Source organism: Prinia subflava, chromosome 8, assembly GCF_021018805.1.
Source record: "Prinia subflava isolate CZ2003 ecotype Zambia chromosome 8, Cam_Psub_1.2, whole genome shotgun sequence".
Taxonomy (NCBI): domain Eukaryota; kingdom Metazoa; phylum Chordata; class Aves; order Passeriformes; family Cisticolidae; genus Prinia; species Prinia subflava.
In genome coordinates, this window is record NC_086254.1 from 18651351 (window position 1) to 18671011 (window position 19661).

The following is a 19661-nucleotide window of genomic DNA, read 5'->3' on the forward strand; positions in this document are numbered from 1 at the left end:
CACCCAGGAGTGGATGTGGGCTCTGGAGCTGCTCCCCCAAGGCTCCCCAGGTCAGGGTTCAGGGGCTCTGAGCAGGCTCTGCCTCCCTGACACACACGAGCTGCCCCAGCCACCCCTCTGCGCCAGCGTTCGGATTTGCTTTGATATTTTATTCCTGTAAAGCTCCTTTAATCTGTTTTATTTCTTTCTGTCACCAGCATAATCCTCTCTTGTGAGCAGCGTCTGCAGCTCGTTTGGCTCCAGGCAGAGCAACTTGGCAAGACTTGTCCAGGTGATACACAGGTGATTTCTTACCATTTTTTAAAAAAACAACCTTGTTTGTTTCTCTATAAGCCTTTTTTTCTTCTCTGAAAGTTCAGCTGTTGCACAAATATGAGGCTTTTGTCTTTCTGGGAAGCCAAGCTCAGTCCTGTAGGTAGGTGAGGGGTTTGAAAGGGATTTGGGTGCATGAAGCTCTTGGAGGCCTGGGCTCTGGGTTCACTTTACCTGGTGAATCATTTCTGAACAACCTCACAAGGTGCCTGGTTCATATTTTAACATCTAAATCCCTTTCAAAATTTACCCTTTGGGCCTGCTTTGTGCTATGCACCCGTTACTCTGCACCAGCTTTGTAGGTTAGAAGGTTTTTGGGGTGATAAAATCTAATAACTACATAAATGCAAAAAAAAAAAAAAAAAAAAGAAACAACAAAAACCCAACAAACCTCCAAACCAACAAAAAACTTTTGAGATCAGTTCTTTTTTTAACCCAGGTTTCTTAATAACTTTTACTGAGTGTGTTTTTGTGGTGAGATAAAAGCATATTTTTGACAACTACCCAACACAGATGAGAACCTTTGCCTGCAGAGCAAACCAGCAGCAGCACCATGGTGATGTCAGAGGTCACAATGCCTGAGTCAGACTTGAAACCCCCTGGTTTTTCTTGAAGACAAAAACAAACCAAAGAAAACAACTCCCTTGCACACACCAGGCTTGGATTTGCTTTGGTTCCCCGGGGGCGTGGGGGATTCACCAGCTCTCAGCACCCACGGGGGATGGCTGCAGCCCAGGTCTCCAGCCTGCACCCACCACCTGCCAGGCAGGGCACCCAGGAGCAGAGCAGCTCCAGCGGGACCTGCAGCAAAGCATGAGGGCTCCTCCTCATGGGAGGAAGGGTTCCTGGCCCTGCTGGGGACCTGCAGGTGGCCACAAGTCCATCAAGGACATCCCACTGAGGACTTGGAGGACACAGGGCCCACCAGGAGCTCCAGGTTGCTCTGAGGAAGGGCTGCTGCAGAGCCAGGGTTCTCCCAAGGTCTGTCCCTCTCCTGTGCTGAGCTCCTGATGATCCTGTCCCTTGCAGGCACCTCTGCAGGCACCATGGAGCTGGTCAGTGCTCCAATGCTGCCCATGGGCATTCCTTCACGTTCTCATGTGCTTGGACAAGTTATTTCATTCGTGAAGACACCCACTCCTTCACGTACACACCCTGAGCTGCACACACCCGTCTTTGCCAATAAGAAGTTATTTACATACACCTTGAGAATTTGGAGCAGATGAAAAGCTCCCCCGGCCTCCAGAACCCAGGGCTGCTGCAGATAAAAGCTGTTGCACAACAAGGGTTTGCAGCACCTCAGGTGTGGAACCCCACCTGGGCCCCATGGGCTCGGGGGAGGGCTCCAGTCCAGCCAGCAGCTGGTACTGTGTAAGAAATAAAATCCTGTGTGCTTATCTTCCTCTGGCTTGAGATGGAAAACAGCTCTCAACCAAACAATGGCACTACCTTAAAAGACAAGAACAGACCACTGTGAGTTTTAAAAAAAACCAAACTTGTTGGATTTTATTTTTAGACCATAAAAAAAAAAAAAGGATTTAAAAAACACCATCTGATAGACCCACTGTTCTGCAAATACACATTGGTTCATTGAAACATTGTGTGTTCCCTCAGTTGTAAAGTCAAGTGGCCCATGGCTGTTGCTGCAATTCAGTGTATTTATTTGTGGGCTTCTGCTTATATAGGGCAAATTATGGCCTTTTCAGTGTATTTGTAGAGTCTCCAGAGGTTCTGAAAGCTCCTGACAAGCAAAACTACTATTTTTTACCATTTGTGCCATATCAGTGACTGTCTGCTCAGAGAACATGTGCGTGTCTAAACACTCTCCTGTTCTTCTCTGTGCCAGGCCACACCAGGACCTCTTGGTAGCAAATAAAGGAGTTAATTGGGAAAGAAAAGCAAAGGCTTGTTGAAAAGAATCCTGCACCACAGAAAAAAAATCCCTCATGATGTGTCATTTCCTGCAAGACTACACTGAGCCCTTTGGAACTGGATCTCCTGACATGCCACACACAGACCATGAGCAAGTTTCCACCACTGCAGAGCAGCTACTCTAGAAAAACAAGTTACACCAAAAAACTCCTAAACCCCAGACTTTCAGCCTGAGTCTGGAGCTGCTCCTCAGGACTGAGAGCTTTCTTTAAAAGCATGGACTGGTGCAGCTGCAGCAGAAATTGCCCTTGCTGACAGGCAGCACAGCAGTTGTGGGACACAGGGGACTTTTGTTAGGTAAGGAGAGGCTCCAGGTGACACCCTGGGCAGGCATCAGGTCTTTGCTCCATGGTGACAAAAGGTCTGAATGCTTCAATCACATTCCAGCCTCTCCAGAAAGGCAGTGCCACTGCAGGAGCAGGTCCCTCACGCAGTCAGGCCAGGACTGCAGCACAGGTGAGACACCTGCACCTCACTGCTGCCACAACGGGGCAGGAAGGGCCTCTGGGGAAAAGTGCCACTGTGTCCATGGCATCAGAAGAAAGGGAGAAGGCCTAAATTTCTCATATGGAAATCAAAACCAGTGGTGTCTTTCTAGGAAAGTATTACAAGTGATACAAGCATCTCTCCACACTCTAACAGCTGTGTTTAGACACACGAGGTTCCTTTTCTGCCTGCTGCAGGACACCTTGTGCCTCTGCAGGCCCCTTCACATCGCTACGCTGATAACCTGACGTGTCACTAAGCCCTGGCATCCTTTGGAGACGAGTGACAGAGGCAGGGGAGGTACAACAGCCGCGGAGCACGTTCTGGAATCAAACAGCACTTCATTACAGAGACACAGGAACTGAGTCACTGATTACTCCTTCTTCTCGCCCTCCTCGGCGCTGGGGTCCGCGGGCGGCTCCTCCACGGTGGCGCTGTTGCTCTCGGAGCCGGTGTTGCTGTCGCTGGTCCCCTCCTCAGCTGTGCTGTCCACCCCCTCCTGCCCACTCTCCTTGTCCTCTGGGGTGGAGGTTCCTTCTTCACCATTCTGCTGGTTCTCTGTGCTCTCTTCTGGGTGAGGCTCTTCTGGAAAAACAGATTTCTCGGTGTCATTTACGTGCCAGTATTTATTTAGGTTGTGCAATTAGGATTTAGGAAGAAACAGAAGCTATAATAAATCCCTTTATTCCATAGCAGTCACTTCTGTCACTTAGAACATGCAGGGACAGGCACAGCTCAGGAATCTCTCAGTGCTGAGGATACATTGGTCCTGTCACAACATCCTGATGTCAGCCACAGCTGCCTAACCTCAGAATCCCAGCCATAGGAAAGCCATGCTCCTTGTTAAAGCAGAAGCACTGGAATTTGAACTCCTTGGTGCCTCTTTCCTTATGTCCCTGCAGTTCCAGCAGTGACTCACTGATGTACTAGTCACTGGGACTCCTAAATCCAGCCGCATTTGTTACTGCCACTGTCCAGAGCACAAAGCAGCTGGAGAATTTGCCTGAGAGCTGCATAGGAAGCATTGCTGTGCATCATCCTGGCTGGACACTGACACTGGGACAAGGAAACACTCCCACTTGCTCCCAGTTAACCAAAGTCTAACTAAAGGTTTAGTACTTTTTGGGTACATCACACACAAAGCATGACATGGGGCTCTGTGGGATCTTACCCTCTCCTCTTTTAAAAATGAGTAATTTAATGAGAAGCAAGCAAATCCCCATGTTCACCAACACGCAGTGAACTTTCTCCTCAGAGACCTTTCACTGCTGATCCTTGGAGGATTCTGCAGCAGATGTTCAGATGCAGTTACCTGCTTCCATTGGAGTGCTCTCCTCTTCCTTCTTCTCCTCCCCCTTGCTGGCTGCCTGCTCCTCCTCGGCTGCCAGGCTGTTCTGACTGCGCTCAGCTTGCTCAGCTGCTTCCTTTTCCCTTTCCTCCTGTCTCTTGCGAGCCTGTTCCTCAGCTTGAGCAATTTCAGCTGCAATTTTTTCCATATCCACTTCCACCTTCAAACTGCATAACTAGCAATTAAAAAACAAAACAAAGGAAAACTCTTTAGCTCTTTTACTACCTCAGTTACCCCGAGAAATAAATCATCATAAACCCCAACGATGAGTTCATTATTTCCACATGCAGCACAGTCCTTTTGATTTTACAGAGTTTGTATTAAAGGTAACTAGGGAGTGACATACAGGCATATTAACAAGAAAAGGAGGAGAGGGAATAAATAAACAACCTAAAACTTGTTATTTGAACTCAGCCAAGGAGAGCAGTGTGCCCTCCACAGTGGCTTCAGCTCCTCCAGCTGCTCTGAGTGAATTCACCCAGCCCAGCCTGGAGGCTCTTCTGAACTCTGCTGGCCCAATGTCCCCCTAAAGGTCACTGAAGGAGCAGGAAATCATCCTGTGCTTTGTTCCACCCACACCAGGGCTCTGTCCCAGCAGCTGGGCAACTGCTCAGAACTGAACAGAGAACTGAAGCACTTGCACCACTGTGGAACCAGCAGCTTCCTCAGAGTAAGTATGAAAAATGAGTTGTACCCTTTTCAGCTCGTTGTTGAAGGATTCTGTGCTCTCCAAAAACTTCCTCTTCTTTTCCTGGTGACGCTCCTCAATTTGCAGCAGCTCAGCTTCAAGCTTACGCTGGAAGTGAAACAAACAGCAAGAACATCACTGTGCAGTCACCTCAAAACTGTACAGCTACGCATAAAAATTTTCATATGGGTTTATTTTTAAATATTGGTCTAATATGTGAACATCCTTCTGCCTGCCTCTGATACCCACTAGCTCAGAAGTTCATACTGAGAAGTAGAAGCAGTACATGGGTCTGTGCAGCAGTTCAAGCAGACTGTAAATGAAACACTGTGTACCTGAGGTGGAGCTTCCAGCATCAAATCTGCACATTTTCTTTCCTATTCTGCACCCCCAGGTCTGTGTATCCATATCCCACAGGTCTGTATATACACAGCCCACAGGTCCAGACACACCCTCCACATCAATTATATTATCTAACACAGAAAGACCACAATTGATAGGAAAGAAAGACAACCACCCCCTCTACCCTCAAAATCTTCTGTAATTAAAAAAAACAACAAAAAAAAATCTACCTAATTCTGGTCTTGCTTCACCCACACACACACTGACCATGTAACATGAATGGACAACACAGGCGTGTGCCCAAAGTTTGGTGAAACATGCAGGTTTGACTTCACCATGTATTTTGTATAAATATAACTTTCAGTGAAAAATGTTAGAACAGGGACAATTTATTGCAAAAAAAAGAGAATAATTACAAAAAAAGAGTTGTCAGGTACCTGAAATCACAACCCTACCAGTACTTATTAACCAGCAGATCTTTACACTGCATACAGAGGGCTGTGCGTAATAATGAAGAACTATGGAACTAACACTTAGTGTATCCCAAAGAATAAAATACAGTTTAACACGATCCTCTGTAACATAACAGCACAGAAGGTGAAGTCTCCCATTCTGCAGCTCCCAAGAAGTGTCAGGGATTAGCTCCTGGAGCACACAGAGCATCGACACCCAGCAAGAACAGTCACGTCGGCGATCGAACGATCCAAGCCTTGGAGCAGAGCCCAGCCCCACCGTGGTTTAGCTGCGCCCGCATCCTTTCTCTTTACCTGATGAACCATTAGAGACTGAACCTGGCGCTTCAGGACCTGCATCCTGGCCGTGGTGACCACGGAGCGCACGTCGGGCACCACGCTCTCGCTCAGGATCTCGCTGATGAGCCGGTGGTTCCTCTGGAAGCGCGCCGTGGCCGTGTGCTTCATGGAGAAGCCATCGTCGTAATCTGGAACGGGAGTTTGGGGGGTAACGGCTCTGATTCCACAAAATGAGAGCCAGCTCTAATGACGCTGCCACGCAGAAAAAACAAAATATGAGCCCTAACACCAGTGGTTGTCATGTCACAAAGTTTGCAGTAACACACACAGAGCATCAGGGAATTACAAAAGAAGACAAAGGGTGGCCAGGGCAGCATTTACCTGGCACAGCTCTACTGGCTGATTTCACATGCATTTCCCACAGCTGAAATTGGGGCTGACCTAGTTATTCACTGTGTTGCTTTCCACATTTCCACAGTAAGAGGGACTATTAATACATCAAATAAAAGACCCATTCCTGATTAATCATGTTTCCAGCAGGATAGTGATTCCTCTATAAATAACCTTTGTAGCACAGATGATCAAAAACTCTTATTTTTTTTAAAACACTGAGGACTGAAAGCATGAAGCAGTGCGACATATTTGGTCATCACTGAAAATTCAGAGTCATGTATTAAGAGTATTTGATTATTTATTAGTAAGTGCATTTCTCTAAAGAGAAACCAGTTAAACAACAAGTATGAATTATCTCCTGGAACAGTGCCACCTAGAAAAGTCCAGAAGTCTAATTTGTTTTACATTGAGTATTCCTACTGGAGATGACTATCCCAACTATTCACAGAAATTTTAAGCTGAACACCATGCCAGGAGATACCACCAAAGAAGTGAACTAGTTAAATGAAAGTTTATTTCACAGTGTTACATTGTAGCTCACTGAGGTATCTGATTAAACAAAGCAAAAAAGAGGTGAGGGTTGGTTCTGCCTGAGTCTACTTTGCTCAGGTAGCACAGAACAGAATCTCAAGTCCCCAGGTTCCAGCTATTCCGGCATGAAATGTATTTACATAAATGTTGCAATTACCTCACACAGGGGAAAATGCTGTTTGCCATGAGCTTCATCTCAGGGGTGTGCTTTTACAAGGGGGAAGGAAAAAAAAGGGTGTAACTGAGTACATTTTTCACCCTCAGGTTTCAACAAGTATTTGGTGATGAATTTAAAAGCAGCCATGAGGTGTGTGAGGCTGACTTTTCCCACTGGGTGGGGTGCATTTCCTTGCAGTCAAATAAACTTTCAGAATTTTCTCATCAACTTGTCAGCAGCAAGGGCACCTCACTCCCCAAGCAATCTCAAATGACAGTTGTTGAACACATTCAAAGTTCAGGGGTTCTTAATCACACCAGAACTCTGCCTGTCAGATTTACGTGCTTCTGGTAATAAAGCACAACATTCCAGCCAAGCCAGATTAAATCAGGCATCTAAGCCTTTTCTAAAGCATGTGCTAAAGCCATTACGGTATTGTGAGCACACTGATTTTGTCTGAACTATTAAGCATTGCTTCACACTTAATTAAGACGGGTTGGAATAACTTTTGCCACGGGTGCCACCTTACTTTTGGGAACAAAATCAGCTGCACGGGATAAAACGTGGCAATGAAAATCAGCATGAGAGCACCAAAGCAGAAGCGAAGGCACGTGAGGTGCTGCAGCAGGTGCACACGGGTGGTTTTCTGCATCTCCACGGGCTGTCCTGCCATGAGTGTCCCACTGGGAGTGCACACAAGCTCCTTACCATCGGGATCCTCTGCGGGCTGGATGCTCATGTAGGGCTCCCCCTTCTCCATGCGCGACTGCCGCTGCCGGCTCTCCTCCTCCAGCGCCGCCTCGGCGCGGCTCTTGGCGTTGATGTAGGCCAGGTAGGCAGGGGAGTTGTGGTAGGCCTTCATGGACTCGTTGTACTCGATCTGAAAGGTGACCAACATGGTTTGATTGCACCCCTGGGTGAGCCCCACCTCGCCACGACTGCGCTCTGTGTAACCCACAGCGCGGTTACACGGACAAAGCTGAAGATGAATTGTCTGGCTGAGATACAAATGACCAGATTCTCTCAGTCTTTCTGTCTTACAAATTCAAACTTCTTTTATAGTTGTTTGTGTTTTAAAAACACAGCTGGTTTTTAGGTCCTTTTCAGTTTTACTACCTGGAAGTCTTATGATAGCTCCGTTTTCTGAGATTTCAAATTCAAACACCTCAGAACATTTATGATCAGGTTCTGGTGAGATGAAATTAGCAAATGCAAAATATTCTCAGTAATTCTCTGGAGTTCTAACTACTTCTGTGATTCTGATTTCTTCTCTTTCCTTATGCCAGTATGACATGGACCATTATTCAAAATCACTTAAGTCTTGTCCATTCTTTGACCCATCCCTGCTCTGGGATGGCCCAGAAAGCTGCAGCCAGACTCACGTCCCCTCCTGGCAGCAAGACAGGACTATTTTCACATTCTTTGAAATACCTTTTCCCTTTGTACTGCTTTCTTTAATCTCACTTTTAAGATTCTGTACAGCGATTGGAGATATTTCCAATGAAAAATGGATATAATCTGTGATATTGTTAAAGGCACCTAAAACTCTTTATGATCAGGACCAGAATCCTTCTGCCTTGGCACTGCACAAACAGAAACCAGCTGGCCCCTGCCCCAAGGAGCTTACAATCTAAACATCATTACCAAGTTAAAAATAGAATTCTTGGATTCTTTTTTCTCAGCTATGAGCACCAAGCTTTGCAGTACTTCTCTATTGCCTTGGAATAAAACCAGCTGAGATTTGACCAGGTAGCCAGAGCCTCAGGTGCCTGCCAGGTGTAAGCACATCACATCAGCTGCACAATTCTCCCTTTGTACCTGAGAATCACAAGAACAGTCTCATACAGGTGCTCAACACTTACCAACCTAGACACGAGGCAGCTGTCATCTCTTGTCATTTAGATCAATAAAACCAAAACAAAAGCACAAGAAAACACTACAAGTGCATTTTCTATTAAGAAACAAAACACTAATGCCACAGCGTGGAGTTCCACCAGGAAAACCAAACCCCACGTGACTGGAAGTCTCTTAGGAACACGTTCATGACAACAGCAGTAGTTGCAGAGCACCACTTTTGAAAGAGGATTTTGGTGTTGAAACAATCTTTTCAATACTGATGTTGTACAATCAAATCCATTCATTAAACAGTTAAAATCGACACTCAATTATAAATACTTCATTTTGAATTAGGTCTAAAAACTGACCAGTCACAGTTGATGCACAGTTATTTAAAAAATCTAAGAGACGTGTCAGGACAAACTTCCATTTAAGTTACATACAGGGCTCTCGTGAATGCCTCAAACACCCCTGAATGGGGAAGATGAATTTTTCTTCTCAGACCAGTTCCTAGAAGAATCAGCTGTAATAAACATCCCAGATTTCTTCCATTTACCTTTTCAGCTTCATATTCATTCAAATACTCTTGCTTCTCTTCATCAGTGAGATCTCGCCACATTCCTCCAATAATCTTGCCAATTTCCCATAACTTCAAATCAGGATTGGACGCCTTCACTTGGTCCCAGACCTTAACAGAAACAGCTGGAGCTTTACTAATGATATCTAAATACTTCCAAATTAAACATTTTATATTGTCATCTCAGTGTTCTTTCTGGAATCACCATGAAAAACAGGATAAAGTTAGGAACGAGTCTGGCTAAACTATCTGGATTATTTTCTGGGGCAGGAAGTCAGTAGGAAGCCAGCTACTGAACCAGGCAATTGCTGAGTGGCTTTGGTCTCATGGGAATATTGCCTTTAACCCTCTCAATTCTCTTCTTAAATGAACATCGCTGCATCTCGGGGAAAAAAATGCTACTGAGTAAACACATCCAGCAGTAGATTATGACAAAGAGACTGAGCTTTTCAGATCAGAATGTAACATTTCACAATATTTCAGTCTTGCTGATCAATCTGAGTTCCAACAAGTTCTGACTCCACCAAAAAAGGTTTCTAACTTTACAGGGAAAAAAAGGAGAGCTGCCAGTGTAATTTCTTGCTGCGCCACTTGACTTTTTTTTTTTTTTTTTTGTGTGTGTTGATGTTTTTTGGCCTAAGACAGACAAGCTGGTAAAGATACTTTACCAGAAGTGGAAGAAATTCCTTCTGGCTCACCCGCTTCAGCCAGGCTGCCATGCCCTCCCCATGCCCCATCAGATTCCAGACTCCCCAAGAGTCTCTCTCCTACTTTCTGTCAAACAGTTCACAGAATAGCGAAGCAAACGTTGCCACGGGCTAGGGTGGTGAAGGAGAACATGCAAAGTCCACTCATTGCTACTCTTCAGTCCAGCTACAGCACTGCACCAAGCCCAGAAAACGCAAGGAATATTTCCTTTATATAAAAAAGTTCTGTCAGTAAGTCACAGGAACTTCTGAATGTGGCGGGGTGGATCCTTGTCAGCAGACAGTGGTAGGAATTAGCATTTTAGCAACTTTCCCCCCAGAAACTGGCAACTGTGTGACCAGACTACTGCTGCCTTTGTTCTGCAGGGCAGACTCTGTACTTTACATCCCCTTAAGAGAGCGCAGGCTGTTAGGAGTCAACGTTTAGAAGCTGAAACTAAGATCATAGCGATTAATTGTTAGCACAAACGAACACTGACTTTATTACTGATGGACACTGTAATACCCACCTTCCGGCTGTACCTCATGTAGGGCATCAGGGGCTTGTCTGGGGGTTTGGGGGGCTTTGGAATGGTAATACCAGAGGAAGCCTATAAAAGAACCGGATAAATCCATTTGTTAATGGGGTCGCTGAGCAGTTTCTACACGCACTAGTTTTGGAAAACACTCATTCTTGTGCATTCACACACCCCCACCAAGAGAAGCAAGCAACATCACCAAAAAAATTACCCAGTCTGTAAGTGAACAAGCACTAGGCTAGAGCTGGTCCTCACATCAATAATTTCCAATCTAAGTTTGTTATTTTCTCTGTAAGTTTACAGAGCAGCAACCAGATAAATCCTCAAAAGGGCTCCATGTTCTTAAAACTGAACTACACAGCTTAGGAACTGACATGGAAACACTAATCCCAGCATGTTGTTTTTTCTCACTTCTGATGACTAATTTATTTTATCTGTTTCGACAAATTTAATGTGGCTACCGTACAGGTGAAAAAAGATATGAAGCAAGTTTAAAAACATTAAGTTAGACACATTATCAAATAATTTTAGCAATTATTTTTCTGCAAAATTTGTCAGTGATAATTTGGAGCCAATTAACGGATTTTCATGAAAAGAAAACAACCCTATGCAGCTAAAAGGTAAATATGTGCTCTGCTTGTAGCCAAGCTGTAATGAGTTGTCCCAATCAGCCTGGAACATGCTCCTGTGCTCTGTCTTCCTTTGGCTTTACGCTGCCAGACAGTGCTGGCACTACACAAAAGCTTTAACGCTGCTGCTGGAAAGCTGCTGGCTCCCCTTGCATCCCCTCAACCCACAGAACACCAACAGGGCTTGCTCCTAAAACTGTGCAATGGCAGCACAGCCCCTGTCAACTGCAGGGTCTGAAACCCTCCACTCTTCCAGCACTTCCACATGCCGGGAGTTCTATTAAGTGGGAGTATTTACATGAAAATACAAAGCAGGTTCAAGATCTTTCAGGGCTGTGGCATGTAGATCAATACTTGGGTGTAGCCCAGAAGGCTCACGTTCAATACTCAGTTTTCCTCCTGATAATTTTTGTTTTGTTGGGTTTTTTTCCCCCTGAATTTATGGAGCTCTATGAACAATGCATACAGAACCGTGTATAAATAATGTGCATGAGGTATATGCATCACCAAAATGTATACATAGATACACATACAGATGGGTTGGAAAAACATTAACGGAAACTGTTTAATGCTTTTAAATTAAGAGGTGTTTAAAGACACCATCCATATACTGGGATATGCATGGCAGAGCAGGCTGTGTATGCTTGTGACATACAGAAACAATGGAAGTTCTCAGACAAAACCTGACTTAGTCTTGTATGAGGAAAGTATCCATTTCAATTCCAGCTTGCAGGGGAAGGTCCTTTCTGTAAATGCTTTAACAAATTGGATGAACTTCATATATGAAGTTTGAAAGAAGGTTTATATGAGAAGCATAAAAAGAGTACACTTCTTTAAAAGCACCATGTATTTGGTCCTTGAGAAATCTTTGGATCAGCTTCCAAACTGATCAGAAGTTTTGAGGTACAAAGATCTACACAGAAAAACTTTAAAGTTGTGAGATATTTAAGAAAATATCAGGGATTTACTCTGTTTCTGTTGTGTTATAAAAGTGTTACATTTCCACTATTTTTGTTTCCTAACTGCATACAATGCTAGGACTTGATTCATGTTTGAAAGAAGCTGTCACCTCTCTCATCACTTGTCTCCACCTCACTTTGTTTACTCCATGAAAAATGAACGTAACATCCATTTCCCACACACTGACACATATACGAGCTGAAAGGATTCTATTTTATTATCAACATCACACTTTTGTTGAAAAAATAATGACTGAACTTGGGACTGTGCAGTTATTATCAGACTAAGACTAGAAAGAAAAATAAAGGCCTGTACCTCTCGCATGGCTCGACAGGATGATGCAACGACTATCAACGATCTCCGGTTTGCAAAATGTTCTTCCTTATTTTTGTACCAATGCACCTCAGCAAATGGAGCAGTTCCCTCCCTCCAAAAATTCACACCCAGCTACAGAACCTTTTCCTACACATGCAGTGGTCACTGAAGACCACGAAATCTGTCTTTTTGGATGTCTGCATCACACACCATTACCAGTTTTCCCTGCTGAGTAAAAACCCATTTTCCTGCAAAAGGTTTCAGAGTGAAGGGGAAAAGGGGGGAAGGTGAGGAATAAGAATCAGAAGTTGTTCTTGTTTTTTATAAAGAAGTGGCAGCAGCCAAGACTCTGAAGAACCTAACCCTAAAGCCATTTCTGGTCAGTTCCTGGTGTCTGCCGGAGGATGTAATAGTTGATTCTCCTACCGTGACCCGGCTGTTGGTGCCCGGGTTCCCTCCCAGCCTGTAGTTGTTGTAGGCCAGATGGCTGTATGGATTGTATCCCACAAACCCTGGGGTGCTGGGCATTTGCTGATGGAAACAAATGAGACAAAAACACGAATGAGAAATGAGCTCAAACGAGGAAAACACAGAAATGAAAATGAACTGCAATATGGCATGCAAAAGCAACCAGAATTCAAACAAGCAATGAGGTGTAGCAGTTGGTGTCTTCCCAACACATACAACTTACTCCCGTATAAACCTGGTAAGGAAACAGGACTTTTAGGCAAATGTGTCACTACAAATTTCTGTCTGAAAATGGTGATTTTATTTCTCTTAACTGTGTAACTCATTTAAACAAATATTCTGTAAATTCAGCTCATGGCTAATAAAGTTTTTCAACATAAGGAATTCAGAAGACTTTTGTCTCCCAAGGGTGAAAGTTACAGGGCAACATAGCACCCAGTGATGGCACAGAAATCCCAAGTATCCACATTTGTCACCAAGGAAAATTCCTGCCTGCTTTTCTTCCCGGAATTCTGCCTTCCTAACAAATGGGGCAGGGGAGGAAATCTCTCAAAGCACCATTTGCACTCCACTGCCAGTGGCTGAAGTCAATTCCCAGAGATATCCCTCTGTTATAAGGCAGGCTGTCGACTGACAGAGCTGAGGAACTCTACATCTGCAGTAAGATCTGTAAGTTAAAAACTTTAAACTAGTCTGAACACATCACCAAATCCAAGACAATTCAGAAGTTAATCAATATATCTTCATTCATTCATGAAAGTGGATTGATTTTTTCACTTCACACAGGAAAAAAAATCTTGTTTCTTTACATTTCCTTCTTAGCAATGGACACTCAAGTTTCACCAGGTTCCCTGTATTCCCCTCCTCAAATGAATTTCTTTTTTTCCCATTATCATCCCTTTCCCAGTCAGATTTTGTTGGAAAAATAGATCAACTATTTAATGGTAATTAAGTCCTGACTGTAGTGGTTCTACGATTCCATTAAGATTCAGAGAGCCTGGAGTGTTTCTGTACATTTAAATGTCATTCCCACGGTGTCCCACTCTCCAGCAGCCCTAATGAACATTCCAAGAAGTCTTTCACAGGGATTCGCTGACTGGACCTGTTCCAGATTACAGTGATAAAAATTTGACAAATAGGTTCAGGACTCTAAGAACCAAAGTGTGACACATACAAACACTGAACAGAAGTGTCCTAGGAGCTGACTGCAGTAACTAGGAAGGTTTCAGGTCAATGCAGACACACTGCAGGAGTTTATTTCTAAACACACAAGTGCAGAGGAAAATTATCCTTTAACAGTCAGTCTTGAATAGAGATTTTATTGCCAAGCTTTTTAACTCAGTCACAGCAGCTGATGTGCTCATCTGTATGCCTGAGCTCATAACATACACATCCACTACTTCATAAGGCATTGTTTTACTACAGTTTTTTTGTATTACCATAAGAACAGGTTTTGAAAAAGTTGAACTACACCTCTTCAACAAAACCAAGTGACAATTGTAATCTCCGTCTGCTTAATTCTTTATTTCTGCAAGACAGGATTTAAATGTTACCAGGAACTACCTTGCATCACATCAAGAATTTTTATTTCAGGTACAGTACTGCAGTTTTGAGAATTACTGGGATTTTGTTGACTGCAGCACCTGGAACTGGCTGTGGAAGAACAAGCAAGGTTATTTGGCTACTTTGTGACTTGCATTAACAGAGCACAGACCATCATGTGAAGGACTGTATAAAATATGATACAGAACAGAAGATGTTTGTAGGACAGGCAATGCATGTCACTGGTTGCAGTTCTGATATGTGCTTCATGTATCCTTCTGAAGGACTGGACCACAACAACATGAACAATTAAACATCTGTATCCATGCTAGATCCCAAAAGAATCACATGTGTATGCACAGCTCTCGATGCAGGAATCCAGTGGTCAGAGTAGATCCATCATGTTCCTTCTAACACTGCCACAGATCTATTTCGCTGTGTGCAAAATGAAAACTCTGAGCAAACTATGCAAATCAAGTTTTATTTATGTAAACTTATAAAAACATAACTTGTATTTATGCATTATATAATTTTCACGCCTCTTCCTGTAAAGTATGGCACAATAAATTTGAAGGATCACATTCCTTCTAGCTCCCATCCTGCAGAGATCCAGGACACACTACTGGGTAACAGTTTTCCAATTCATTTTGGTAAAAAAAAAATCACTATAGCATCTTTGCTCAATCTTCTGCACGAAGTATTTGTCCTAAAACCCAAACTATTCACAAATGTGACCAAAGATGTGCATTTACTTTCAAGCAGTTCTTGCCCACAGCACACTGGTACTGAGCACCTTTGTACATCCAGGAACTGGACTGGATTCAAAGCTCCTGTTCCTGTTTTCCTCAGTGTCAGGCCATACCACTTTACTAGAAAGTAAAATATTTCCCAGGTCCTAGACTCCAAAATACCAGTGATTTCAAGGAATGCAAGATTGGCATCAGGAGCATTTCATTATTCTGACACAATATAACAGGATGTTTCAAAATCCAATATTCCACTGAAAAACAGTAGGACTGAAAAGTGGAAAAATGCACTGTCTGCCCATGGCTTGGGCCATGAGCAGGACATTTTCTAATCAAATATATCAGTTGATTCTTAACTATTCCAGTACTGCTGCAACTCACTGTGAGTCATTTGAGACAAATGACTGCTCACAGAAAATTCAGTGTCTGTGAGATCCAGCCTTGAAGGCAAAGCAAATTTATTCAGCTTCTCTTTCCCAAACTTCTCAAAAAAGAAATGGTATTAATTTAAACAATTCATATCACATTATTATTGTGTTTCCCATATGGGAAGGTGATGCAACTCATCACCTAATTATTGTTCTGGGAAGTTACTAAAGCCTCTGCGTTAATGAGAAAAATCACTATACTTACGGTTGCAGGAGCTGGGGTGGGAGGTGGGGCATAGGATGGCCTTTCTGTTAAGATAGAAATGTAAGCACATTTTTTTCTCTTGAAAATCTGAATTCTTAAGGCATCTGCTGTGACCAACATTTTAAAAGGAATTTACAATAAACAAGCAAATTCTACTCCGAAAGACTTTGCGTTTTGCCGCTGAACAGCAAAAAGCAACACAAGAATAAGAAAGAAAAATTGAACCCCCCCATCGCTCTAGTTCCAGCCTTTTATTCAAGCACAAGACTGAAGAATATGAAATTCACTTATATGCACACCAATTACATGGAGGGAAAGCAAAAATGCAGTCCAACAGGATTTAGAAGCTGTGATATCTGGGTTTCCTCTGAAAACAATATGCCAGGAATCAGCCACAGCACGATTTAAGGCCAAGAGTTTAGTCACTACACTTGCTAATTTCTTTTAATGCCAGGAATAATGGCATCATCTCACAAACAGGTTCTGCAGAACCAGATCTTTAAAACATCAGGGTAAAGAAAGAAAAATCTTTAAAAAAAAACTTACTTGACATTTTGATAGTCAAATTTTCAGCCACCTGACATTATATTTGTACTTCTGCAAGACAAAAGAAGATCATGCTAGTAAGTGTTGTGCCTTTCGCCCCACCAGATCGTTGAAGCTTTGATTGTTATCAACACCAGTGATTATCAAAATTTCTCAATTTTGGAATACAGAGAAACGAATTTTCAGAAACCAAAGCATTATATCGTTGAAAACTTAATGGATTTTCCAAGGAATCTGGCCTTAAATAGCTGTGCACACAGGTTCAGGTCACCTTCATATTAAAGGGTCTAAATAAATATATTTTGTCTCTTAAGGAATAAAAAGAACACACCCCATTATTTTACCCTCACTATTTCAGAAATCTGGTATTAACACATGAATGACCAAATGATGTATTTCCTTTACAGGGTACATAAAACAACGACTAAGCCCGGCAGCTGCGGTAAGACAGGCCTTGCTTAACCTTTTAGCACCGAACTCGGCAGTCCGTCAAACAGCGCTGTAATAAAGTGGTTTTTTCGGCCTTTCTCTTCAAATAACGTCACGGCGGCTGCAACCTCCTTCAGAATCCCCACTAACGACGTACTCAGGACTCGCACACAGGGCTGGCCCGGAGAGATCGAGCGGAGCCTGAGCGGGCCCAAGGCGTCCACAGGATCGGTCCCTCGGCCCCACCGCTCCCTCCCCGGGCCCGAGGGCCCTCTCCAGCCCCGCAGCGCTGCCGGAGCGGGCCCGGGGCCGCCCCGAGCCCCCGCTCAGCCCCGCCGGGCCCCCCGCACTCACCCGCTCGCTGCGGCCGCGCTCCCTTTGTTCCCACGGGCCGGGGCGGCGGCGACCGCGCCTGCGCGCTGCGCTCCGCACTTTCGACACGCCTGCCCCGGCCCGCCGGTGACTCCCTACTCACTATGGGGGTTCTGTTCGGCTGTCCCGGACCCCACCGAGGGGCCAGGGCCGTCCCTGCACCTTACGGGACGGCGGCAACTCCAGCGGCCGCGGCGAATCTGCGGGATGCAACCCCAGTGCCGCGCGAGAGCCAGCCCCGCCCGTCATTAGCGGCACGGAGGCAACTTTCTGGCGGGGCGTCACCGCGGCTCCCGAAGCGCCCCACACCCGCAGTGCCCAGCATCGCTCTCCCATCGTCCCCTTCCCCCGCGCCGGGCACCGCGGTCACGGTGCCCCGAGTGGTGGTGGCGGTGGCGAATCTGCGGCGCAGAACGGGCGCGCAGGGAGGCCCTGCGGACGCCTCGTGCCCGCTGAGGTTTTGGCGCCTTTTTCCCCTCACGGGCAGCGCGCGGCCCCTCAGGGGGTTTTGGCGCTTTTTTCCCCTCACGGGCAGTGCGCTGTCCCTGAAGGGCCCGGGCTGCCGTGAGGCCACGGGAAAAGGCTGCGGGGTCGTGTACGAGCCTGAATATCCCATAAAAGCAGCGATGGAGTCAGATGAAGTCCGTCAGTGCTGGTCTGTGCAGTGTGGTGCATTGTTTGGGATGGCAGCGCTTCCGGAAGCGGTTGAATGGAGCAGGATGAGCTCTGAGGGCAGCCGGAATGTGCCGGTGTGTGGGAGAATGTCAGAGGAAAGGGATGGCGTTAGGGACGGCTGGGAAGGCAGCGAGATGGACCTCAGGTATTAAATATGATAATGTATGATGATTGTCAACTAAATCAGCCTGACCAACTCAAAACACTGCTGCTGAATCGCACAGGATTATAAATTACCCAGTAGTCCACATCACCCATTGTCCACAATTCCTTGCAGAAATCAGCAGAGTTATCACACACAGGTAAAACCCTCACAAATACCAAACAAAATCAAGTATGTGGCTTTGAAGGGTGTGAGGAGGATGAAGACTTCCAGACCTCAGCATTCAGCTTTAAAGCCTTTTACACTGAAAATTATCAAAGTGACTGAATTAAATATGAAAACTTCGGCAGTGAAACTTGAAAGTTTGATGTTGAATATTTGCCATTGAAACTGGAAGTTTGGTATTGAAATGCTCTCACATGGCAAATAAGATATATTTCTAGACATTCATGAGGGAGAATTCGGGTGGATCTGAAGGAAAGCCAAGGGCGATGGTACCTGCCTCACCCAAAAGGATGGCAGAAGGTGAAAACAAGAAAAACTAACTGAATATGGGTTGTTGCAAGTTGAGTCCATTTTTCTTGATGTCTACAGTTCCACTGGCTCAGTTTGTTTTCATAAACAAACTTAAATAAAGCTTAAATAAACTTTTATTTATGAACAAATAAAGAGACAAGAGCTCTGCCCTCATCTGCTTAGACTCTGCTGACTGTACCCACAAGGGACATTTGTTGACATGCAGCAGAATAATCTATGACTTCAACGTGATATTAAAGCAAGAGTTGAGAAGATTCCTCAGCCAGCAAAATACATCACACTACTTTCATAAAACGTTCACCAGCTTCCCTGGGGCAGGGAAAAATAAAAAAAAAGGTGAGAAAATACTTGTAAGAGGTGAAAAATAACCTGGTTTCCCTCCCTGCTTCTGACCAGGTTTCCCACTAGTTTCATGCATTCACTTCTAGTTTATTAATAACCTGCTTTTGTTGATAGTATAAATTGCATTTATTGCTAAATTAAAAAAAATGAAATATTTCTTAATTATTTTAAAATTCAGCTTTAATTTTAAAATTTGAATTATTTTAAATGTATTTATTTTTAAAAAGGAGTTGTTTATTATAGTGTTCGAGTATGTTTATGGAAAGTCACATTTCACACTAATAGTTCTAAATCATTATATGTTTTCAAAGCTGCCAGTGTATTTCCTACTTTAATTTATCTCCCCCCCCTTTTTTTTCTTACTGTGCTCTTTGCCTCAGTTCCATCTTATGATAGTGAAAGGTTTTTGCCAGCATACACTTTTTAATATCCTGTACAATATATAAGTAGTTTTATTGATTTAATGGAATTGTTTATACTGCATCGTGCTCACCGGGGGGGGATATAAAAACTAATTCTTACCCAACTCTTTTAATTACCAGCAGTTTCATAAGCTCTGGAATGAGGACAGACATTTACGGGGAAGTAGGTTGAGACAATGAAACTCCTTTTTACATCACCAGTTTGCAGGTGCTGGTTGGCAGAGGCTCAGTTGGTCTGGATTTAATTAGAACCACAGAAATGAGGAGTTCTCTGTCATAGTATTAAGCTTCAGTGTTAATTTTTTTTAAATTCAGCTTTAAAGTGACCTAAAAATGAGGATATTATTATTTTGATGCCCATGT

At 44.1% G+C, this 19661-nt stretch overlaps 1 protein-coding gene across 4 annotated transcripts; it reads right to left on the reverse strand.

Annotated features, from left to right (window-relative positions):
• Positions 1 to 1786: 1786 nt before the first annotated feature.
• On the reverse strand, positions 1787 to 17290 carry SMARCE1 (SWI/SNF related, matrix associated, actin dependent regulator of chromatin, subfamily e, member 1). Of its 4 annotated transcripts, none has more exons than XM_063403807.1 (11): positions 17202 to 17290; positions 16419 to 16469; positions 15873 to 15916; positions 12910 to 13014; positions 10571 to 10651; positions 9334 to 9465; positions 7650 to 7821; positions 5876 to 6048; positions 4773 to 4874; positions 4043 to 4253; positions 1787 to 3312 (listed from the first exon to the last, which is right to left on the reverse strand). In XM_063403807.1, exons 2-11 carry the CDS (start codon positions 16423 to 16425, stop codon positions 3104 to 3106), a joined length of 1236 nt encoding a protein of 411 aa, XP_063259877.1. In that variant the 5' UTR covers positions 16426 to 16469; positions 17202 to 17290; the 3' UTR covers positions 1787 to 3103. The 4 variants fall into 4 exon arrangements, with proteins under 4 accessions (XP_063259877.1, XP_063259875.1, XP_063259876.1 ...); XM_063403805.1 differs by having other exon boundaries at positions 1787 to 3315; positions 17202 to 17284; XM_063403806.1 differs by lacking the exon at positions 17202 to 17290 and adding an exon at positions 16882 to 16905 and having other exon boundaries at positions 1787 to 3315.
• Between the last annotated feature and the right edge of the window lie 2371 nt (positions 17291 to 19661).

What these genes read in the sequence shown, in the direction of transcription:
- SMARCE1 (XM_063403805.1), bottom strand. An exon ending in GCACCAACAGCCGGGTCACG is followed by an intron (nt 10,652 to 12,909) that starts GTAGGAGAATCA and finishes GTTCTTTTATAG; the next exon opens with GCTTCCTCTGGTATTACCAT. An exon ending in GAGCACTCCAATGGAAGCAG is followed by an intron (nt 3,316 to 4,042) that starts GTAACTGCATCT and finishes CTGTTTTTCCAG; the next exon opens with AAGAGCCTCACCCAGAAGAG.